At 45.2% G+C, this 19,000-nt stretch overlaps 1 protein-coding gene across 1 annotated transcript in view; it reads left to right on the top strand.

Moving 5' to 3' along the window:
- The first annotated feature begins 844 nt into the window (after positions 1 to 844).
- GFOD1 (Gfo/Idh/MocA-like oxidoreductase domain containing 1) overlaps positions 845 to 19,000 on the top strand; it is a 72,383-nt gene continuing 54,227 nt past the window's right edge. The window contains exon 1 of the mRNA XM_082297180.1: positions 845 to 1,365. Coding sequence (XP_082153306.1) covers positions 1,113 to 1,365 — 253 coding nt within the window. The 5' untranslated portion in view covers positions 845 to 1,112. The remainder of the gene's footprint in view (positions 1,366 to 19,000) is intronic.

Raw genomic sequence — 19,000 nt, forward strand, 5'->3', positions numbered from 1 at the left:
TCTTCCAGGCCTCCAGAGACCCTGGACAAATGCTGTGGACTGAGCAACAGTAGCTAAAGCTTCGTAAGCTGCCTTAGCAAATCTGTGGTTTTTGAACTATGTAAGTAGACCCATGGAGAAAGGGATTGTCATATTGCTGCTTTGCTGGGAAAAAAGGGAGAACCAATGTCCCAGTAAAGCTGAAGAGTCTTGATATTTGTAAGGGGAGTGAATGAACAACAGTCCGGTGTGGGATGGGTGGGTACTGGGCACCGCAGGCGAGTGGATGTGGTAGAAAGCGCAGGTAGTGGAGTTGGAATCCGACCCCGCGCACGGCAGCTGTCGGGGTTCAGGGCAGCTCCCCTCGTGCTCTGGGACATCTCTGCTCTGGAGGACAGTCCTAGGGCGAGACGGACCGCAGGGCGATGGACACGACCAGCTCGCGCCAGTCTGCCGCTGTGGCTCTCCCAGCTCTCCTGTGCCTTCACTGGGGCGTGACTCCGACGACTCCCCATCACCACGACCCCTCAGAGGTCCTCCCGTTGGGGAAGAGGCGGGGGAGCGAGGCAAGTCCCCGGAGATGCCCCGATACCGACCCGCCAGGCGGACGGCAAACCCTCGCGGTGCCGCGGAGCGCACCTGCAGGCGACGCCTGCACCGTGCCCCCGCATCCCGGGACGCGCCGCGCGGCCGGGCGGGCGCTCCCAGGGGCGCCCTGCGGCGCCGGTGCCGGCGGCGGGGCGGTGCCGGGGCGGGCGGCCGCCAATGGTGCGGCGGGGGCGGTGCGGGCGGTGCAGGAACACCCGGGAGGTGACAGCGACGCGCCGCCCTCCCGGCGGCGAGCGGGCGCCGGCGAACATGGCAGAGGAGCGGCGCTGAGCCCGCGCCGCCGCCCGGGGAAGGGCGGTTGCCCCTGCGCGCCCAGCGAAGGGAGCGCAGCGCCGGCTCCTCCTCGGGGCTGTGTGTGATGGTGCGGGCATGGCGGGGCAGCCGGCGGCCGCGGCGCTGCTGAGGCGGGGGGCGGCTGGTCCCGGCCCCGGCAGCAGCGGTATCGAGCGGAGGCTGCCTCCCTCTCCCCGCTGAGAGAAGGAGGGAGCGCCTGGCCTCGCCGTGCCACCCGCCTCGCCGCCGCCATGCTGCCCGGGGTGGGGGTGTTCGGCACCGGGCTGACGGCGCGGGTGATCGTGCCGCTGCTGAAGGCGGAGGGCTTCGCCGTGAAGGCGCTGTGGGGCCGCACGCCCGAGGAGGCGGAGGAGCTGGCCAAGGAGATGAGCGTCCCCTTCTACACCAGCCGCATCGACGAGGTGCTGCTGCACCAGGACGTCGACCTGGTCTGCGTCAACCTGCCGCCGCCGCTCACCCGGCAGGTCGCCGTCAAGACCCTGGGTGAGTGCGGGCGGCCAGGGGGGCGACCCCGCCTCGGGCTCGGGATTCGCGCTCGCCTCGGGCTGAATGGAATTGAGCCCCCCTCCCGCTCAGCGCGGAGTTTTCCGTTTGCTTTACTCTTCACCCCGCTTCCCTATTCCCCGGGTCTCCAGAGAGGGGCTGGCCGAGCCGCGGGTGCAGGCCGAGGACCGGCGGGGCGCGGGGGATGGCGCTGCGGCAGCTCGGTGTGACATCCCGTATCCCCGGTCCCCGCCGGCGTGGTCCCTCGGCACCGGGGACCCGCCCCTCCGGGATGCTCGGGCAAGCATGGGCAGGGCCGGGCCTGACACCCAAGGGTGCGGGAGGAGGGAGCAGGTGTCATCCGTGTCGTGGTAAAAAGGAGAAAGTCGCGGTAGAAGGGAGGAAATAATCATCCCGCCCGCCGGTTCCCGTCCGTGGCTGGCAAGGGAGCGAGGATCCGAGCGTCGCGCCCGCCCTGGGGCACCCGCGCTGCTCGGGGGGTGCGGGTGTCCGCACTGCCCCGGACCCCAGCTGCGAGCCAGAGGAGGAGGCAGGAAGCGGTGACAGCAGAGGAAACGCTGTTACTGCCGAGGCTTAGCGAAGCTCACGTACAAAGGGAAGGAGGGACTGAAAAAGTAGGCATGCACTGTGGTGAGCTGCTCTGGTTTCAGGCGTGCAGAAGCGGGCCGCATCTCGCTTTCTCCTGTGTGAGCGCAAGTCTGGGCTTTACTCTTTCAGCTTCGTGATCGCTGGTCCTCGGACACTGGCTTTCCGATGGATTTTAGTGGAAGCACTTTCTGCAGTAAGGAAGTCTTAATTTGTCCCCGCAAATATAGGTGACAAAAGGTGAAAATGAGAGGAAAACGAGGTGTCGCAGAGAGTGTGGAGGTTTATGAGCCGGCATGGCTGGTCCGGCTCTCGGGCTTTGGCTAAGTAGGCTGATTGCTATCACTCTCGGCCTCATAAATGTGTGTGGCATGTCGTAGTGTTACATTGCTACTAGCATACTCATTAGTCACCATTCAAATGCTGTTAATATCGCAGCCAGCTAGTGTTTTCAACATTTAAAATTAAGCAATTAAGGAAATTAAGTCAGTACCTAAAGAACAAATCCTGCCTCAAGTACAGTGTAGGCATTTGTCTGGAATCTTTGCTCAGTGTTACTTTCTGTACTCGGAAATGCTTGTTCTTTTAGTCAGAACATTTGCTTTTCTTTTATAATACACTTTTGACTTTTTCCTGAAGATGCTACACTTGCACCAGAAGCCTGACTGGCTTGCCAGAATGATGCGTGAATAAATTTGTAATGTAGAAGTACATATCCCAGAAAACGTATATAAAGGACAGTATAAGGTAACAAGGTTTCACGTTTGACACGCATTCATTTGGCGACAATTATGTCAGTTTTCCTGTGACACTATCTTCCTGCAGGTGTTGCTCATGGAAGTGTCCCAGCTTGCCTGGGATCTTAGAGGTAGAGTCCCATGAGGTTTCAGGCGGACACAAGGCAGCTGGTAGAAGAATAAAAATTCTGAAATAATAAAGAAACAAAATTGGTGTGCTTTTTCTCAGAGGGCCGGACACATGTCGAACATAATAAAGTAATAATGTTTTGTCCTTCTCTGAATATTTGCAGATAAAGAAAAAAAAAAAAAGTCTGTTCTCAGACATGAGCTGAATTTATGAATGGTTCTATGAATTGATGTAGCTGAGATGTTCATGGTAACTTGCTGATGCAATCTGCTAGCAACAGACCAGAGCAGGAAAAAAAGGTGTTTTCTCTGTTTATTAGAACAGCACTATTCTTGGTTCCCTTTCACCTCTAGTTAAAGGGTTTCCTCCCTTTCCCCAGTGGTCATTATTTATATGTTGTAGGGGTAACGATGTTTGTGTAAAAATGCATGGAGTGGTCATTAAACAGGGATTAAACAGGTTACAAGGCGATAATGTGCAACATCTGATAATTTTTTGGGGGGGTTTTATATAAAAGATTATTACAGAAATGTATCTTGGACTACAAATAATTCTTCTCACAGTTACTTCAGAGGTAAATTTTCCTAATTTTTTTTTAAATATGGACATTGGGTCTATAACAGTGAAAGTTCTTGCATGTTCTTATAGGTTCAAACAGGGAGCTAGAGCAGCAGTTTCCAAACTGCTGAGAGGATTATCTCTCTTCTGGCAGCTCCATCTCCTAGTTCTGCTTGTCCTTCATGACTTGGGAACTGCTGTGCCCTGGAGTGATTATTTTGCTTTAATCAATTCATTTTCTTGTTTGTTGGAGAGAGTGCAATTCAAGTGGGAGGTTCAGAAGGCTCTGGTAAACAGGGGCAATGTTATATAGGCTGAGGAAAGCAAAAGATGGAAAAACATTCCTTACTCTTGAAATTTCACACAAGAAATATTATGTAGCAGCTAGTGATAGGACATAGATGGGGATACCAGAAATTTTACAGGTGGAGACTTCAGGAGGTCTAAACATGACGTCCTGCATTGCAGTAGAAGAGGTTGAAGAAGACATGAGTTACTTCTTAATAACACATACGTCTGGCTTCTCTATTACGGGATATGTATCTGGCCTGGGAAGAGGCAGGGACCAACTTTTCTTTGATACCTGTGTTTTATTTTAAATGGTCTTGTTTCCCAAAGCTGTGTTCTCATTTGGTAAAAGTTTCATTATTAAGAAGTTGAAGCCCAAGGAAGCAGTTGCAGGTGTTTCTGTCACCCATCTAGAGCTGAGTTGACACTGTGGATTTGCAGCATCTTAAGTCCACTCTGGGCTGTTTCTGATGCAGACTCCAGAGGTGAAGGTGGGGTGAAACAGGTGTCCCTGCAGCTGTGTTTACCTCTGGCCACTCATTGGGAAGGACTCTGTTGTTTTGTTTTCACTGATGCACCTGACATGTAGATGTATTGCTGCTTGAAATGTGTTTTTGGCTTAGTGGCCTATCAACTGCTGTTGAAACGGAAATGAATATATGCCCCAGCTGAGGAAATCCCCAAACTGTGGCTTTCTGGCAGCTTTTGAAGGGAGAAAATGGGAGAAAAAAGCTTCAAACTTGCCCTGTTAGCTTTTCCTCTAAACCTCTATTGCCTGTCTCTGTTAGAAATAGGTTCCTGAGCTGCATCTGACTCTATGGTGGTATTCTTAGGAGTAGGATCAATGTTGGGCAAGTCTTTGGAACAGACTGAAATCAAGAGAGAATTGGAAACCAGGCTGGTTTGAACAGTGACCAAAAGCGCAAATAGAACACATGGTGTTTCATGTGAAATATGCTGATGGCCTCTGTCACTTCTGGATAAAAGGAATCAAATTCCTTGTTTGCTTTTATAAAATGGACCTGATTGACTCTTTCCCTTTCTTGCTGCTGGTCTGTCCTGCTCAGAATTTAAATTTAGGAGCTCTTTTTATTATTGCTTTGAATTCTCTCCCTGGAGCATAATATAAAACTAATGTCCTGACTGACTTGCTGCTTGGTGGTCAAGAAAGATCAATGGATGAATATTTAGGTAAGCACTGAGAACAGTCCTGCTGTTGAATAGGGGCGGTTTCCATTCTCACTGAACTGAAACATTCAGTGTGTTTGCTAGAAATTGTCCTCTTTTCCTCTGCCTGCATGCTTCAGCAGTGCAGTTGTATCCCAGGCCTGATCAGGCAGGGGTGGTGTGTTTGAAATCTGTCACCTATTGAGTGCCTATTTGTGCCCAGCATCAGAAGAGCTGCTAGTACAGACAACATGATATGACCCTCCACCTAGTTCAAAACTGTCAGCACATGACTCTTGCCAGTGTAATCCCTCCTCTGTCAATTAGATATGACATTCTTCAGATCCTGACTGAAACACTTGCTTTGTGTGACTGAGTAGCTGCCATATCAGGTGAAATGATTTACTGTGTATGGTTCTGAGAAGACCTTGGTGACATTTCATCTTGAAGGCACAGATGTTTCTATGTGCCTGGTCCTGTTGGTGTTTGCATAAAGTCAACTTGGCTAAAGAGAGCTTATTCCTGAGTTCCACATAAGTGTTTCTGGGGAGCAAATGTTCTGTTTTTGAGAATATTCAAGTACCAGATGTTTGGCATATCTCTGGAGATGTTATCCTTGATTCTATTTACAGTTGTTTTGCTTACTCTTTCATCCCAAGTTGAGGACAGGAACACTGAGCTGTGTGTTGAATATTTACTGCACGTGTTCACAGCCATGTCTACGTAGTATGAGTTTTTAAAATGTTTATGTTGTAGTAGTGCATGGTAGGAGTCCATTCTGCCTGGGGACTACATGAAGTACGACTTTACCAGCACTCCAGAAGCCGCTCCTCTTAAGGAGCACTTAAAGTTTTTTGCTGATTGGTGGTTCTTCTATGCTTGATTGTGGTCATGAGGGAGCATCTTCATTTAGAGAGGAACATAAATAGTACTGCCCAGATCCTTACCTTCCCAAAGCTTCACAGGAAGCACTGGCTCCACACAGGTGTGCAATATAGGCCTGCTGTCCAAAATGTGTTTGTGAGAACTCTCTGTTAAAGCACTGACAATATTATTGCTGGATCTATCTCTGAGGTGGGAGGAACATCCAGCTGCAATGACGTAATTTACAGATCTGATGCAATCTCTAATTAATTTCTACATTCCTCTGCACCCATGCAAATCAGGCAGAAGTTAGGTTGTAGCAGTGGATAAAACTCAGTCCATAGTTTATAAAGCATTAGGATTCTTGGGGAAGAGATGCCCTATTAAGGGAAAACATTATCATGACTGTATATTATTAATAGCAATGTAATTCCTGTCCTGTAATACTGAGTTTAAATTTGACCTAACAGCAGTGGCTTTCAGCAGAACACGCTCCTGTACTTGGAAGGCAGATGACTTTGCGGCATATTAAATGTGAATTATGGTCATCTTATTGTGAAAGAAGTCAGATGAAGTGCTGTCTATCTTTAATCAGCAGAGCTAGCAAAGGCTGTGATGCCTTTTTTTTTTACATTTATTGGAAAGGCAGTCCAAAGAGCCTGCTGGCAATCGGCTGCATGTCATCTTTCTACTTGAGTGATGAAGGTATACCACAGGAAATGGCATCTAACTCTTCCATTGACCTTTTTCTCTCAGTATGGCAGACCTTTAATGCCAGTATTATTCCTGTAAAATTCCTACAGAGATATTTGGCCTCCGAGACAGTTCAGGTAAAGACCACTGATCAGGTTTAAAACTCAAACTAATAAAAATAATAACAAAAAACCAACAGAAACCCCCCCACCTCTTGTTTCCTTTCTGACCTTCAAATCAAAGGTGTGTCTTCATTTTTCCCAATTGCTCTCTTGTGTGTAAAAGTAGCCACCAGTTCTGTTGTTGCAGTGGTAGGTGGGTTGGGAGCCCAGTATGGACCAGACTTGGAATACTGTGACACTGAGCTCATGCTGTGATGACACACCCAAATTTGCCTAGCCTAAGAAACAGCCAATTGTGATGGAAGTGGTTGTTTTAAACAGTGTTAGACATGAAGATCCTACTGTGATGCTGTGTCCAGTCAGGTCAGTTTGTGTTGCTGCAGTTTCTTTCCTACTGTTTTTAAACAGAGTGCTTGGCCTTGGTGATCCCAAAATGCTGTTTCCAGACCAGTGTGGGCAACTGAAGTGGGTTGGGCTGACTCTCCTCAGGTTGGCTGCAGGAGTAGCCTAGGCCTACTCAGCTGGAGGAGGGGAGATGTGGAAAGCAGCATCTCTCAAGTTTGGTAGGTTACTGTCCGCTATCAGATTTTACTGTGCTCTGTAGGTGAGTTGGTTGAAACAAATGGCAGCCCAAGCCTGCAGCAGCCCCACTTCTCCCTGTGATTTAAATGGCAAAACGTGCTGGAGCACAGACACCCTCCTTCCATCTGCTTGACTGCTGGGGGTTGGACGTTTGGCATGCTGAAGAAAACGAGAGCATTGCTGACCTCCGCCAGTGTTTCATTTGATCTGTCATGCTTTGTTAGTCAGAGCCCATAGTCAGGGGTGATACTTTGAAGAGAAGTCACATTAATATATGTGTTGGGGTGCTGTTGTTGTCTTTGTTTTTGTTTTTTTTTTTTTTTTTTTTTTTTTTTTTTGGGGTAAATCTTTACATATGCAAGTCCTTATGACGTTTATCATTTCACTGTGCTTTGAACACTATTGTTGTGCTATTCTGCTCTTACATCGTGTTAGCAAGGGTGGCAAATACAGCTATTTTTTTTTTTACTGTCTGTGGTGCTGGAAAAACTCATCTGTTCCAAGACTGGTGCACACCAGGGCTGTTTCTAGCACAGGTCCTCCCAGGGCACCCTTGTCAGTGCTAACAGAGACAAACCAGCATTAGCAGTGCAGTAATACCTTGATTTGGCGTTGCAAATGGATGGAAGAGGTAAGCAGCTCTCTGAGGCATGGCTTCTGGCGTGGCTGAGGAAGATTTGACTAGTGTGAGTTAACTAAAAAAGGGCTGGAAGTAGTAAAATATCTCCCATGAGCAAAGGAGGCATTGGTGCTAAAGATGCAGGCATGCATGTCTAGCCTTGTGGCTGTGCTAGTGAGGATCTCCTTCTGTGTTTCACTTGAGGGCACAGTGAGTACCACACAGACAACATCTTGTGTGGCTATTTTTTTTTGTTAAAATGGCACAGCTGTGCTGTTGCACAAACAGAAAATGTGCAGCATAGCTTGATTCTATGAGAAGATGAGAGAAGGTATTGATAAAAGGTGTGTTTACAGTGTTAGAGCTGTGCCCAAGCTATGTATTGTAATTATTTAACTTCTAGAATAGAATATTGTGCTCCTGTAACGTGGGAAGCATCAGAAGACAGATATTTTATTTTTATTATTGTTGTTGTTTTTATTATTTCTTGCATAGCTTTGTGCCTTCATTCTTGACACTGTGATGCCTGAGCTGTGTGAACCATCTTCAGTAGACCTTTCCTCTGTGACTTTGTCTTGTTGCTTGGTTTTAGGGACTTGAGTTGCCAAGTGATCAGTGGTATAGGTAAAGGAAGGACTTGCAAGCTACTTCTGTTGTTCCAGATTTTGAAAGAATATTAAATAATAAATTCAGGGAGAATATGTAGGTAAATGTGGAGAAGGGAAAATATGTTGAGCAAATAAAAAGACTAGATTTCCAGGCTTCCCATAGTTACCTCTTTTCTCTCTTTTTTTTTTTCCTTTTTTTGTGTTTTTGTTTTTTTTCTTAAAGCCCTCTCATGCCTAAGATTGACAGTACATGACAGAGGTTTGCTGTATGCTCCTGACATGGGTAGTTGAGCACAACCCCTGATGGAGGCAGGGTGAAAGCTCTGCAAAATACTAAATACATTGTTCTATCTGCTTTTGTTTGAAAACTAGGTAAACTGTGATGAAGCATATTGCAGCTTACTGTCCTTTTCTTTCTATGTGTAGCAGATTTTGCCCATTGTGCAATAGTGATGGCAGAGCACCAAGGATGAAAATGGAGTTAAATTTTCAGGATAGCCAAGATGGGCATTTTTCACAGGCCACTGCAATGCAACAGCCCCCTTCACTGTTAATATCTGTTTGCCACAGTACTATTTCAAGTGGCTATGAATTGTTCTGGTTGCTTCAAACCACTGAAGCAGAAATGTTTACCCTACTGCTTTTTATTATCCATGTAGCAAACTCTGAGCTCCTAAGAGTGAGCTGTCTAAGTCAGTGACTTCATTTGCAAGGTCAGCATGCATGCCTGTAACAAAAACACACTCCTTAAAAAAAGTTATTTTGGGTCTTAAGTCTTGATTTAAACAAATTTATTTAAATGGCTATGTAATTAAAGAGGGACAATCTCTTGTGTAGGTTTCCTAAATTGATTTAAGGCCTGGCTTGCACATAGATTTTTGTACCAGTATAATTATGACTGCAAGGGGTGTGATTTCTGTAATGCAATAATTGCTCTGTGGTCATTGGAAGTCCAGCTGGTGTGTCTTGGCATGAACATTGTTCTGCCAGCACAATGGCACCTGTATATGGTACAGGTTATTCCTGCTCCTGTGCAGGCATGAGTGGTCAGTTGCATACATCTTTGGAGCGTTCAGCTGGCACAGATGTATCTGTGTTACAGTCCAGCTCTAGGTGTATTGGTATAGCTGTGCTCTGCACAGAGATGGTCCATTTATTCATTCCAGTGGTTCATGGTTGTGGACACTGTGAGGAATTTGGTTTGGCTTTTGAGTCACTGTCAGTTTGGAGACCTTTGAACAAAAGTCTCCAAAAGGTCTCCAAACTTCCGTGCTTGTTCAGGAGCTGGTTATGCTAAAAGTGTGGTGAAGAGCAGAGGAGGATGAACCTTGCTGCCCTGCACAGCTGCCACCGACCACCCGTGTCAGACAAGACTCATCCACTTGGCAAGTGTAAGCATAATTATCCTTGAGCACTGTGGATGCCTGGGGTAGCTGCACCTCCAGATGGTGGAACTGGCATCCAGGAGATCATAAACACCAGATCTTAATGTTTATACAGGTTTGACTGGCAGCGTAACGGGAGTTACGGAGGCTGAGAGTTTGCCCTCTCTTGCCCTTCAGAAAGAGACCACAACATCCTTTGTTTTAGTGTAGCCAGGGCTAATGATGAAAGGGGTTTTTTTATTGGGCCTAACTCCTAACTATTAGCATGGTGAAGAGCATGGAAAATGAGAACATGGTGTGAGGAACTTGCTTGGTAGTATGTAAGAGTAAACATAGTGATTTAACACAGGGAGTAAAATTGCTTTTGCCATTTGATACTGTGCTAGAATTTATCTCAGGGTGAAAACTGGTGCCTTCAATTCCATCACAGCAGCAATCACAGCTTTAGTGAAGCAGATGGAAGTGAAAAAAAGGCAGCACCTTTGTTTTGCATTCTGATGTTTCCATGGCTTTTATCAGCAATAAAGACCCTTGTTTTGGCACTTCTTTGCAGTGAATGTTTGGCTGTCTTCAGCTATTCCATCTGGCAATTTTTTTTGCCAGGAAATGCCCAGAAGGGAGGTTATGGTTGAATTAAATACTGTTTCTAGGGTACTGGGTTTCACATGGCTAATGAGAAGCCTTAATATAGAGAGCTTTTCAAAATCCAAATGGAGTCAAGCAAGGAGAGAGAACTATAAAATAGTAATTATCCTTGCTGTGCTGGAGTGATGTTGCTTAAAAATGTGAAACCAAGGGCTAGACTGAGCACTCCCAATTCTTTCTCTCGGTGTCTGGACATATAGTTTCATATATGTATAAAAATCTTAAAAAACCATCAGGGTGAAAAATATATAAATTAAAAATTCCTGGAAATTCCTTCCCTTCCTTCACTTCCTCAGCCCATAAAAGACAATGCAACTGTTAGTGTTTCATGTGGGGATAGGAAAGGGGAGAGAAAATAGCTGGGAGAACATCTGAAACAATTGCAGCTAAGTTTGTGTGCATCAAAATAAATTCCAGAAATGTGCCTGAAAGTTGTATGTAAAAGCTTTGATTCTGATCGTGCTTGTTACACTGTAAATGCAATTAAAGCTCTACTGGATCAAAGGAAATAGTTGAAATCTGTGATGATGTTACTGAGAATGGATTGTGGCCCAAAAGAAAAACTAACTGTGCCTCAGGGAGAGGGGCCTGGCCTCGCAGATCTGTGTCCTCTCAGCAAAGGCATTTCTGTCAATTCAGGAAATGATTGGTGGGAGTCTTGGGACACAGTTCTGCAAACCTTTGCTCACAAGTAGTCTCCTTGAAGACAAAAATCACTGATTCCTTATAGAGAATATTTGTAAAGCACAGTAATTCATGTAAGTAGGAATTTGCTTGCAAATGGCTTTTGTACTAGTTCATCAAAAAATCTGAAGATGTAGCTACATCTGTACAATTCCATAGCTCAATACAGTAGTGTTTCTATAACATGTTATGGCAGCATGTCTGCAGGAATGAAAAATAAGAGGGAAAATATTTGGAGCAGAGGTGCATAGATACCTTAGCCATAGCCTGCAAAAATCTATCACTAAATAACAGAGCTTGCAGAACTCTTTTGTGACTTGCTGCTTGCCTTGAAGGAACTTGACAGTTTAGTGCTGGGAAAGACGCTTTGTGGTTAAACAGTATGAGATGCTTTGATAAAGACTTTCCTCTCAGGCAGAGTGCTAAGCAGCACTCCCTGAGACTAGTTTGTGGCTGTAGCGTTATCCAAATGCATGAGAAGGTGTCCTGAATTTTAAATTCATGTTGCTGAAGAATTCTGTTTAAAGATCCGTGTCATGAGATGTTTGGTTTGCAGGGGTGACATCTTTGTTAAACTAGCCAAAGTATGTGTGGACATGGCCTGTGGCTATTAGCATAGCTTGAGAAAACCATGAACCTGAAATGTAATTCTGAATATAATTTTTACTCCACCACATGGCCATTAGGAAAAAATACTTTGATGCATTGGATGCCTAAAATGAGGAAATTGTGTTCACAAGCCATCTTGCTTCTGTCTCATGAATGCTGTTCTGTTTGCTTGTGAGATGTGATGCTGTCTAGCAGAGTTATTTATGCCTTTGATTATAGTGCTATCTCACAGCTTGTCATATAAATTTAATTGTGATGGTACTGTGGTTGTCGTTGTTTGAAATTACAGATTTGTTCACATAGGCGAAGGTGATCCTTCACAAGGCCTGATGATGTGCCCAGATGTTTTGGCAGCTGCTGAGACCGCACCTGCTTCCATCTGTGTGCAGAGGAACCTGACCCTTTACATGTCAGGTGGGGATAAAATTGTTCCTCTATACCCTTGTTGTGTGTTTGATGAGACTCCTATTTGCTCTAAGCAAGACTGGTATGATGATAATTAAGCTTCAGAATTTCTGTCGTGAGCTTCCATTCTCTGTAACACGGGTTGTGTGTTTTAATTAGATTGCACTTCCTGCCTTCCTGAAGCTGGTTTCATCTTTCAGGATGCCCAAAACTACAGACTGGGGATGAGGGAGCACAGGGAAATTAAGAGACTTGCAGAAGTTTGTGTGGGAAGCTGGTGGCAGGGGCAGAAGCTGAGGCCTCTGAGGTCTGCTCTTCTCTTTCACTGCGGGACCTGCTGCGGCTGAACGCTGTTGAGGGGATGATAGTCATGGGAAGCACATCTGAGTTGCTGGAAGAGGACCAGTTGCTGTTACTCTGATCGGGGCTTTCCTCCAGATGGTTGTGCAGGGACTCTAAAACCGGGATGGAAAGAGAAGACTGGGGAGAGTGCAGAGTAACCTGGTTCACAGTGGAGAATAACCTCTACTGCTACTCTTGTGGGTGTCCCTTTTTAATGTGTGCAGGGCAGCTTGTGAAGGAATTGCATGGACTTTTTGAGACACTGAATACTTCATGGGTTATTAATATCAGTAATCGCCTTTATAGTGTTGGAGCTTTATTTAACAGATGCTTTAAAAAAAAAATCTTAGTAGGACAGCTTGCTATGAGCAGAGATGGCTCAGTGGCTGGGAGACTTGTGTATTTATTTTTACTAAAGTATGGAGTTTCTCTTTAGTATTTGTTCTGGCCCTCTGCACACTGGGAAACCCCTTTCTTTAGCAAATGGGCAGGGCGTTTTTGGGCTGACTGGAGCAACTGGTGTTTTGGAAGATAAACAGTAGCATACATGTGTTATGTTGGTTGCAAATACAACCTTGAGCATCGGCTCAAGCTGATAAGAGCAAGTTCAGATTTGCAGCTGCTGTTAGGAGTGCTCAAATGAAGCATCAAAAAAGATATATATGTAATTTCATGTCTGGGCATTTTTTTAGCCTGTAGAGTGCTTGGCCTCTTGCATGGTACAGAATTATCTGATAGTGCTGGGTGAAAGTGAGTAGGATGCTGGTAGTTGCTGGAGCTGCATGTACTGTCAGGGTCTTGTCATGCTTACAGGGAATTTGCACTAGATGGAATTGCACTGTACAGAGCCATGAATGAGGTCTTTCTAGGTAGATCTGAGTGTTAAGTGTTTTTCACCAAGGTGGTAAATAAATAAATAGGCATTAGAAAACATTTCCTTTCCTTGGTGCCTGACAGAAAATTGTGGGATGATGCTCTAACTGCTAAATCAGGTTTTGGTAAATCATTTAAAGCTCTCTTGATGTGTCTTAAATGTAATGCAACAAGTGAGTTATTAATTGGCCTTGTGAGCTCTTTGGTTTAATGACAAAGGACTGGATTTTGAGGCTTTTGCTTACTTTGGGGAGGAAGTACTTTCACATTTCTTGATTGAAAAGAATGCATTGAAGAATTAACAGCAGAGAAGCACAGGAAACTGGTTTTTTACTCCTAGAGAATATTAGTTTTACTTGCACTGCAGCTCTGGATCAGGATGATGGATACATCTAGGTTTTTATAACCGTTTGTCTGGTCTTAGTATGTTAGCTTGCCTTGTATGTGGATTATGTGGTGCTTGCAGCTAGGAAGTCTGTAGTATGCAAGCAGATCATATGGATTATACTCTTATGACTGTAATGAGATATATTCTTCATCCATATATCAAAAATCTCTAAAACAAACTTCAGATGGCGTTATGCTATAGCAATAGGCTTGTGAAATTGCTGCAACTGTTGATGCAGGAAAAAAGGAGTGTCACATTCTTCCAGTCCTGCCAGCAAATAAAATATATTAATTTGTAACTTAGTGTTGTTCCCAGAATATATATCTGTAGTAATAAGATCGCCTTGTCAGTCTCTCTGTCTTTTTCTTATTATCTGTTCTTTTATTCCAGGCTCGTCTGGCGCTGTAAAGCCTGTCAGGGCCTGAAACTAGTATTAGGGAAATTAGTGAGGGTAATTGTGCTGCTTCAGTTTTCTTGTAGCAAACAGTGGGGGTAGTTTCTTGATTGGAAAAAAGAATTTAAAATATGGCCAGAGAGGAAAAGAAGTCAGAAAATTAATGTCGGACCGAGATAGACTTTTAACTCTGGTAGGAGGACTGTGTAGCATGAGCCTCTGTTCTGATTTAATGAAGCTGTACTGTCCCAATCTCTAAACCTGTAATTACAAGGCTGTGAGAGATGGATTGAGGTGGACAGTAGTTAGGATATTAATTAAAATGCCACGGATGACATGGAACATCAAGCCTTATGTGCTTTAAGTAGGGAAACTGGAGAATATGTCATTCAAAATGCCTTGAATTTTCAGTCTTGGATCTTGTTTCTTCTTATGGATGCTCAAGTAACTGTAAATTGCTTCACAGGGCATGAGATAATGAAAATTCAGGTATTTATAGTCAAATGTTCATTTTGGTAGGATTAGAGTGATTTCAGCTAGCCTGTTGCTTTTCAGACATGGAAACCAGAAAAAAGGCCTGTGTGGAGCAATCTGAGATTTATGTCTACATTTCCTAGGAGAATTTAATATATTTTCATGTCAGTATCCCCCTGTGTTCATGTAACTCAAATTCTTTCCCACAGAAATATGCATGCAGTCATTCTTTATTCCTCCTTTGGGTTAAAGTGGAGCAGGTGAAGAACACTTTGAGCAGTTGGGGATGGGACTCCCATGTGTCTCTGGTTCTCAGTTTTGCAGATCCTATAGCCTTTAGCACATCTGTGGCATTCCTTTTTTCGTGTTCTAATTATATGTCCCATGAGAAGTTTTACAATGATGGGAAAACTCTCACCTCTTTTGGTAGCTGCAGGTGTTGGAGCCCATTCATTTGAAGCACATCAACAGCGGTGAGTGATCAGAGGCAGCATAAGCTTGCAGAACTCTTATTCTGGCCTGTCTCAGTACAGCAGTGAGTGTTTTGGGTTAAGAAGTGGGTTATTCACCTGGGCAGGGTTGGGCCCCTAGGCAGCTTGTCCTTCTCTGCATTTGTGTAAAGCAGTGGAATAGATGCAGTTGTTCTCTAGGCAGTAGGTTTGTTAGGCATCAGTGCAGAGGTGTCTTTCACCTGGTGGGAGGCTAACTGTGAAAATTCAAGCAGAATTGCATTCAAGGTCAGGTGCTAAAACATTCACAGCCCTGAAGAACTATGCTGTCTCTGAAAGTTTTGGTTGTTCAAAATCATCCAGATTTCACCCCTGAGAGCTAGGTCAGTATTAGGAGTGTGTCAGGTGTCACCCTAATGGAACTTCCACATGCCTGAAGCCTAAAGACTTGAAAGCCTTCTGATCTGCTATTGGCAAAAAGTCATCTGTTTGAAGTTGCTTTCTGTTTAGCAGTTGTTATTTTGTCCAAAATCCCAAAGAAACTGGTCTTCTACTGAAAGCAGCATTACAAGAAATGGAAAGCCAAACCCAGTCGCTTGCATTGTCTCAGCATTTCCGTGAGACTGAAAGAAGTGGCCAGACCAAGTTGTTTTTCTTTAAACAAATATTCTTTTTTTTCTAGTGTAGTGCTTGTTTTATGGCTGATACCTTTTTTGCTGCGTTTTATCTTAGAGCAGTAAAAAGCTGTAAATACTGGGAGTGGGATAAAGAGTATGGAATTTTTGGTAGAAATGTGCAGTGGGCCATAGTTGGGCCATGCTGCTACTGCTGTCTGCACAGCAGCAAACTTTAGTCAGATAGGAGAATATTGTGTTTCTTTCTGTATGGCTGACTTTATTACATTTGGTGGCCTGTGTTTGGCTTGCTACCTTTGTTTGGAAACACTGCCAAAAAAACGAGAGTTATGAGGGGTGGGGAGTAGCATGGGCTGTTGAGGTTAAAGTCCTGTGTTAGGGGTAGACACCACATACTCTTCCCTCTGCCCCCTGTGCAGGAGACAGACACTTGCTGCAGGTTCCCTGAATGTCTCAGCAATGTGACAAGCCATGCCCAGTCTTGTGTGAAGTGGTGAAAAGGCTTAGCAGCGTTCTTTGGCGTTTCTTGTCTTTGAGAATGCATCGCTTGAAACCTTCAGAAAACATTTGCCTGGAAGGGGAGGATGTGTTTCAGTCAAATGATAAGAGGGGAGGGGCTGTTCTCAGGGCTGACTGTGAGACACCTCCCTTGTGTGGAACGCAAAACCGGGAAAAATAGATGAAAACAGAAAATGGAAAGGCACCCATCATGCTGACAAATTTGGCCTGAGGAAGCCAGCTGAATAAAGGCCGGCAGGGGAGGGGATGGGAGAGTCGGAGAAGGAGGGAACAAGTGTTAATGCAGCAGGCTGTGCTTCTGGGACGACGCTTGCAAATGGAAGGGGAAAGAGGGTGTAGCTCTTGTTACTCTCAAATTCCCTTGTCTGCCCTCCCTCTTGCCTAGGAGCTGTGTTCCCTGTCTCCCCTCCCACTACCAGGCTGTGGGCTGCTTGTCTGGAAAGGGCTGTGCACCAGTTGCCCCTAGGATGTGCTGAAGGGGCTCACATGGTGGTGGTGGGCCCCTGGCAGTGAAATGCAGCTGGGAGGAGAGGGCTGGGGCAGGACCTGAAGTGAGGTTTGCATTACTCTGGGAAAGGGTAAACTGAGAGGGAGGAAGACATCATTGACTTCAGTGAGAACTGTCACATCTCCAACACTAAGATGCAGTGAATTAATGAACCTTCCCTGGAAGTGAAAATGCTAGCCGTATGCTTTGGTGGTGAAAAAGGTTAAACAGAGAAGTGTGTTACCTTTACTGTCTTTTCTTCAAGCTGTCTTGAACTTTCCAGAGAAAGACTCTGTAAAGGCTCTCTCCCTGTGGAGATGAACTTCAAAGATCAAGACTCTTGAGTGGAGGAATAAAGCAACCTGTCTGGTGCTGCAAACTCCCCACTGAGGTACCAAGAACTATTCTGGTCAGGCAGAAAATGCCTTGGGCACCAAGTGCAGCAGGTTACTGATAATATCACTGTGATGGTGAAGGATGGAAAGTTAGCCTTCTTTAGAGGATTAGGAAGGCAGAGAGAAGTCAGGCACAGTTAGAAATTTTTGTTTATTAAGCAGAGGTGATGAATAGATGTTTCAGCATCAGTAAACCATAGGACATTTGATAAGAGCCTTGTTGAGTAACTCCAGAAGTTTTTGCCAAACGCAGTAAGGTCTGTTTGAAGTGACCTGTCATGTGTCTGTGTGTGCCATAGCCTCCCATACTTTCAGGTGTATGAGCTGTCTTCCCAAGATGGTTGCTGAAATGTGCTGTAGGCAGATGGCCAGTGTGACCTAGCCTGAACTCAACCTGTGTGTAGAAAATGGGTAAAAAGTCTGTAAAAATTTGCACTTCGGTAATTTTTTTTTTTGTGAGGAGGTTCTCCAGGAGAATGCTTTTCTCCGTGCTCTGGAAAGGGAATAGCATTGGTCCAAGTTCCATCAGGGCTTGATCTTCGTTGCTGCTCTCAGGTCTGTGTTGCAGCCCTGCCATCTGCCTTGTTTTTGTTGAAGCCACCCAGCTCCTCACAGCGAGGGCCTGTAAGGATATGTGTATTAGCCTGAGCTGTGCTATGATGCTGCCTGATTTGGCAGTGGTTCCCATGCAGTGTATTTCAGTTGTGCAGCAAGCATTACGGTTAGGTGGGCTCAAACTTACTTGCTGTTGTTTGAATAGAGTTAAATGCCCCAATGATGGTGTTAGCAGCACCCCTGCAGCCTTTTCATTGAGGTGCTTTCCTAGTGCATGCAGTACTTCAGTATACTCCAGGCAGCCCCAGCCAGTGGCTTGTAGGCAAGAAATTGCTTGTGGGTGTCTTCAGTCTGATCTGTGGTTCAGCCAGGCCCAGGTGTAGAGGGAGAGCAAACTAAGTGTTGTTCATCTCTCACCTGGTTCACAGCCTTCACTGGCACATTTTTAAACACTGGGCTTGAAAGGGGGAGGTAAGGGGTTGTTACTGTGACTTGCTTGACTTGGCCCAATGCACAACTCAACCTTTTCCTAACACGGGTATGTCTACAGCATGCATGACTTTGTATAGCTGAGCTATGTTTTTCTCCTCCTGGCTTCTTTTTATGCAAGTTTTTCTCATGTGAAATATTTTGGATTAGATGAGGTTTACAAGGAGGAGTTGACATTACATTTCAAGGTTTGCTTCTGCTATTCCTTTGGCATACTGACATCATATCCCCTGGGGTCAAACCTCTGGGATGAGAGCCAGTATTTAAAAAGATTTTTTTTTTCAGGGTGGAGGAATATCTTCTAATTTCACCCCCCTACGAGTTCAACCTCTCCCTCTTGCACTACTTGTTCATTAGTTCAGATTCCACCTCTACAACAAGTAAAAAAAGACTCTGGTAGCCCTTATTGTGATACTTCATGCTTAACCATCTGTTTAGAAGGGATTGATGATACTACATGCAGCTTGATCTCCTCCTGACTCGTTTCTGAATTGCTGGTACATCCCTGTATGCTCTTAAGCCATCTTTGAAGCTCACTGTGTCACAGCATACATGAGGGGTAAATCTACTGAAGTCAGCCAAGTGGTACCAGCGTGAAACTGGAGTGACCAGAAAATCATGTCTTCTTTCTTCTGGATTATTTACAGCAGAGAGGGGTGAAAGCTTCAAGGGAGCAGAGAAAATTTTGAAAGCAGCTTTTTGATTTCCCTACCAAAGAGTCTGGCCAAGCATGCTGAAAGTAATTCCACAGACCACAAGCTGATTTGAAGTGGGTCCCTGGAGTTGCATAAACAGACAGTGCATTATTCATGAGCTAACTGAGCCTTTGCCCTCCTCCAGCAGACTGGGACAAGCAGAAATGTGCTTGCTTCCTTCACCTGGTTGACTGGCCCTCTGGGAAGGCTCTACTCTTTGCAGAGTGGAGTGGAGAGA

Source organism: Coloeus monedula (genome assembly GCF_965178545.1).
Source record: "Coloeus monedula genome assembly, chromosome: 1".
In the NCBI taxonomy this organism is placed as follows: domain Eukaryota; kingdom Metazoa; phylum Chordata; class Aves; order Passeriformes; family Corvidae; genus Coloeus; species Coloeus monedula.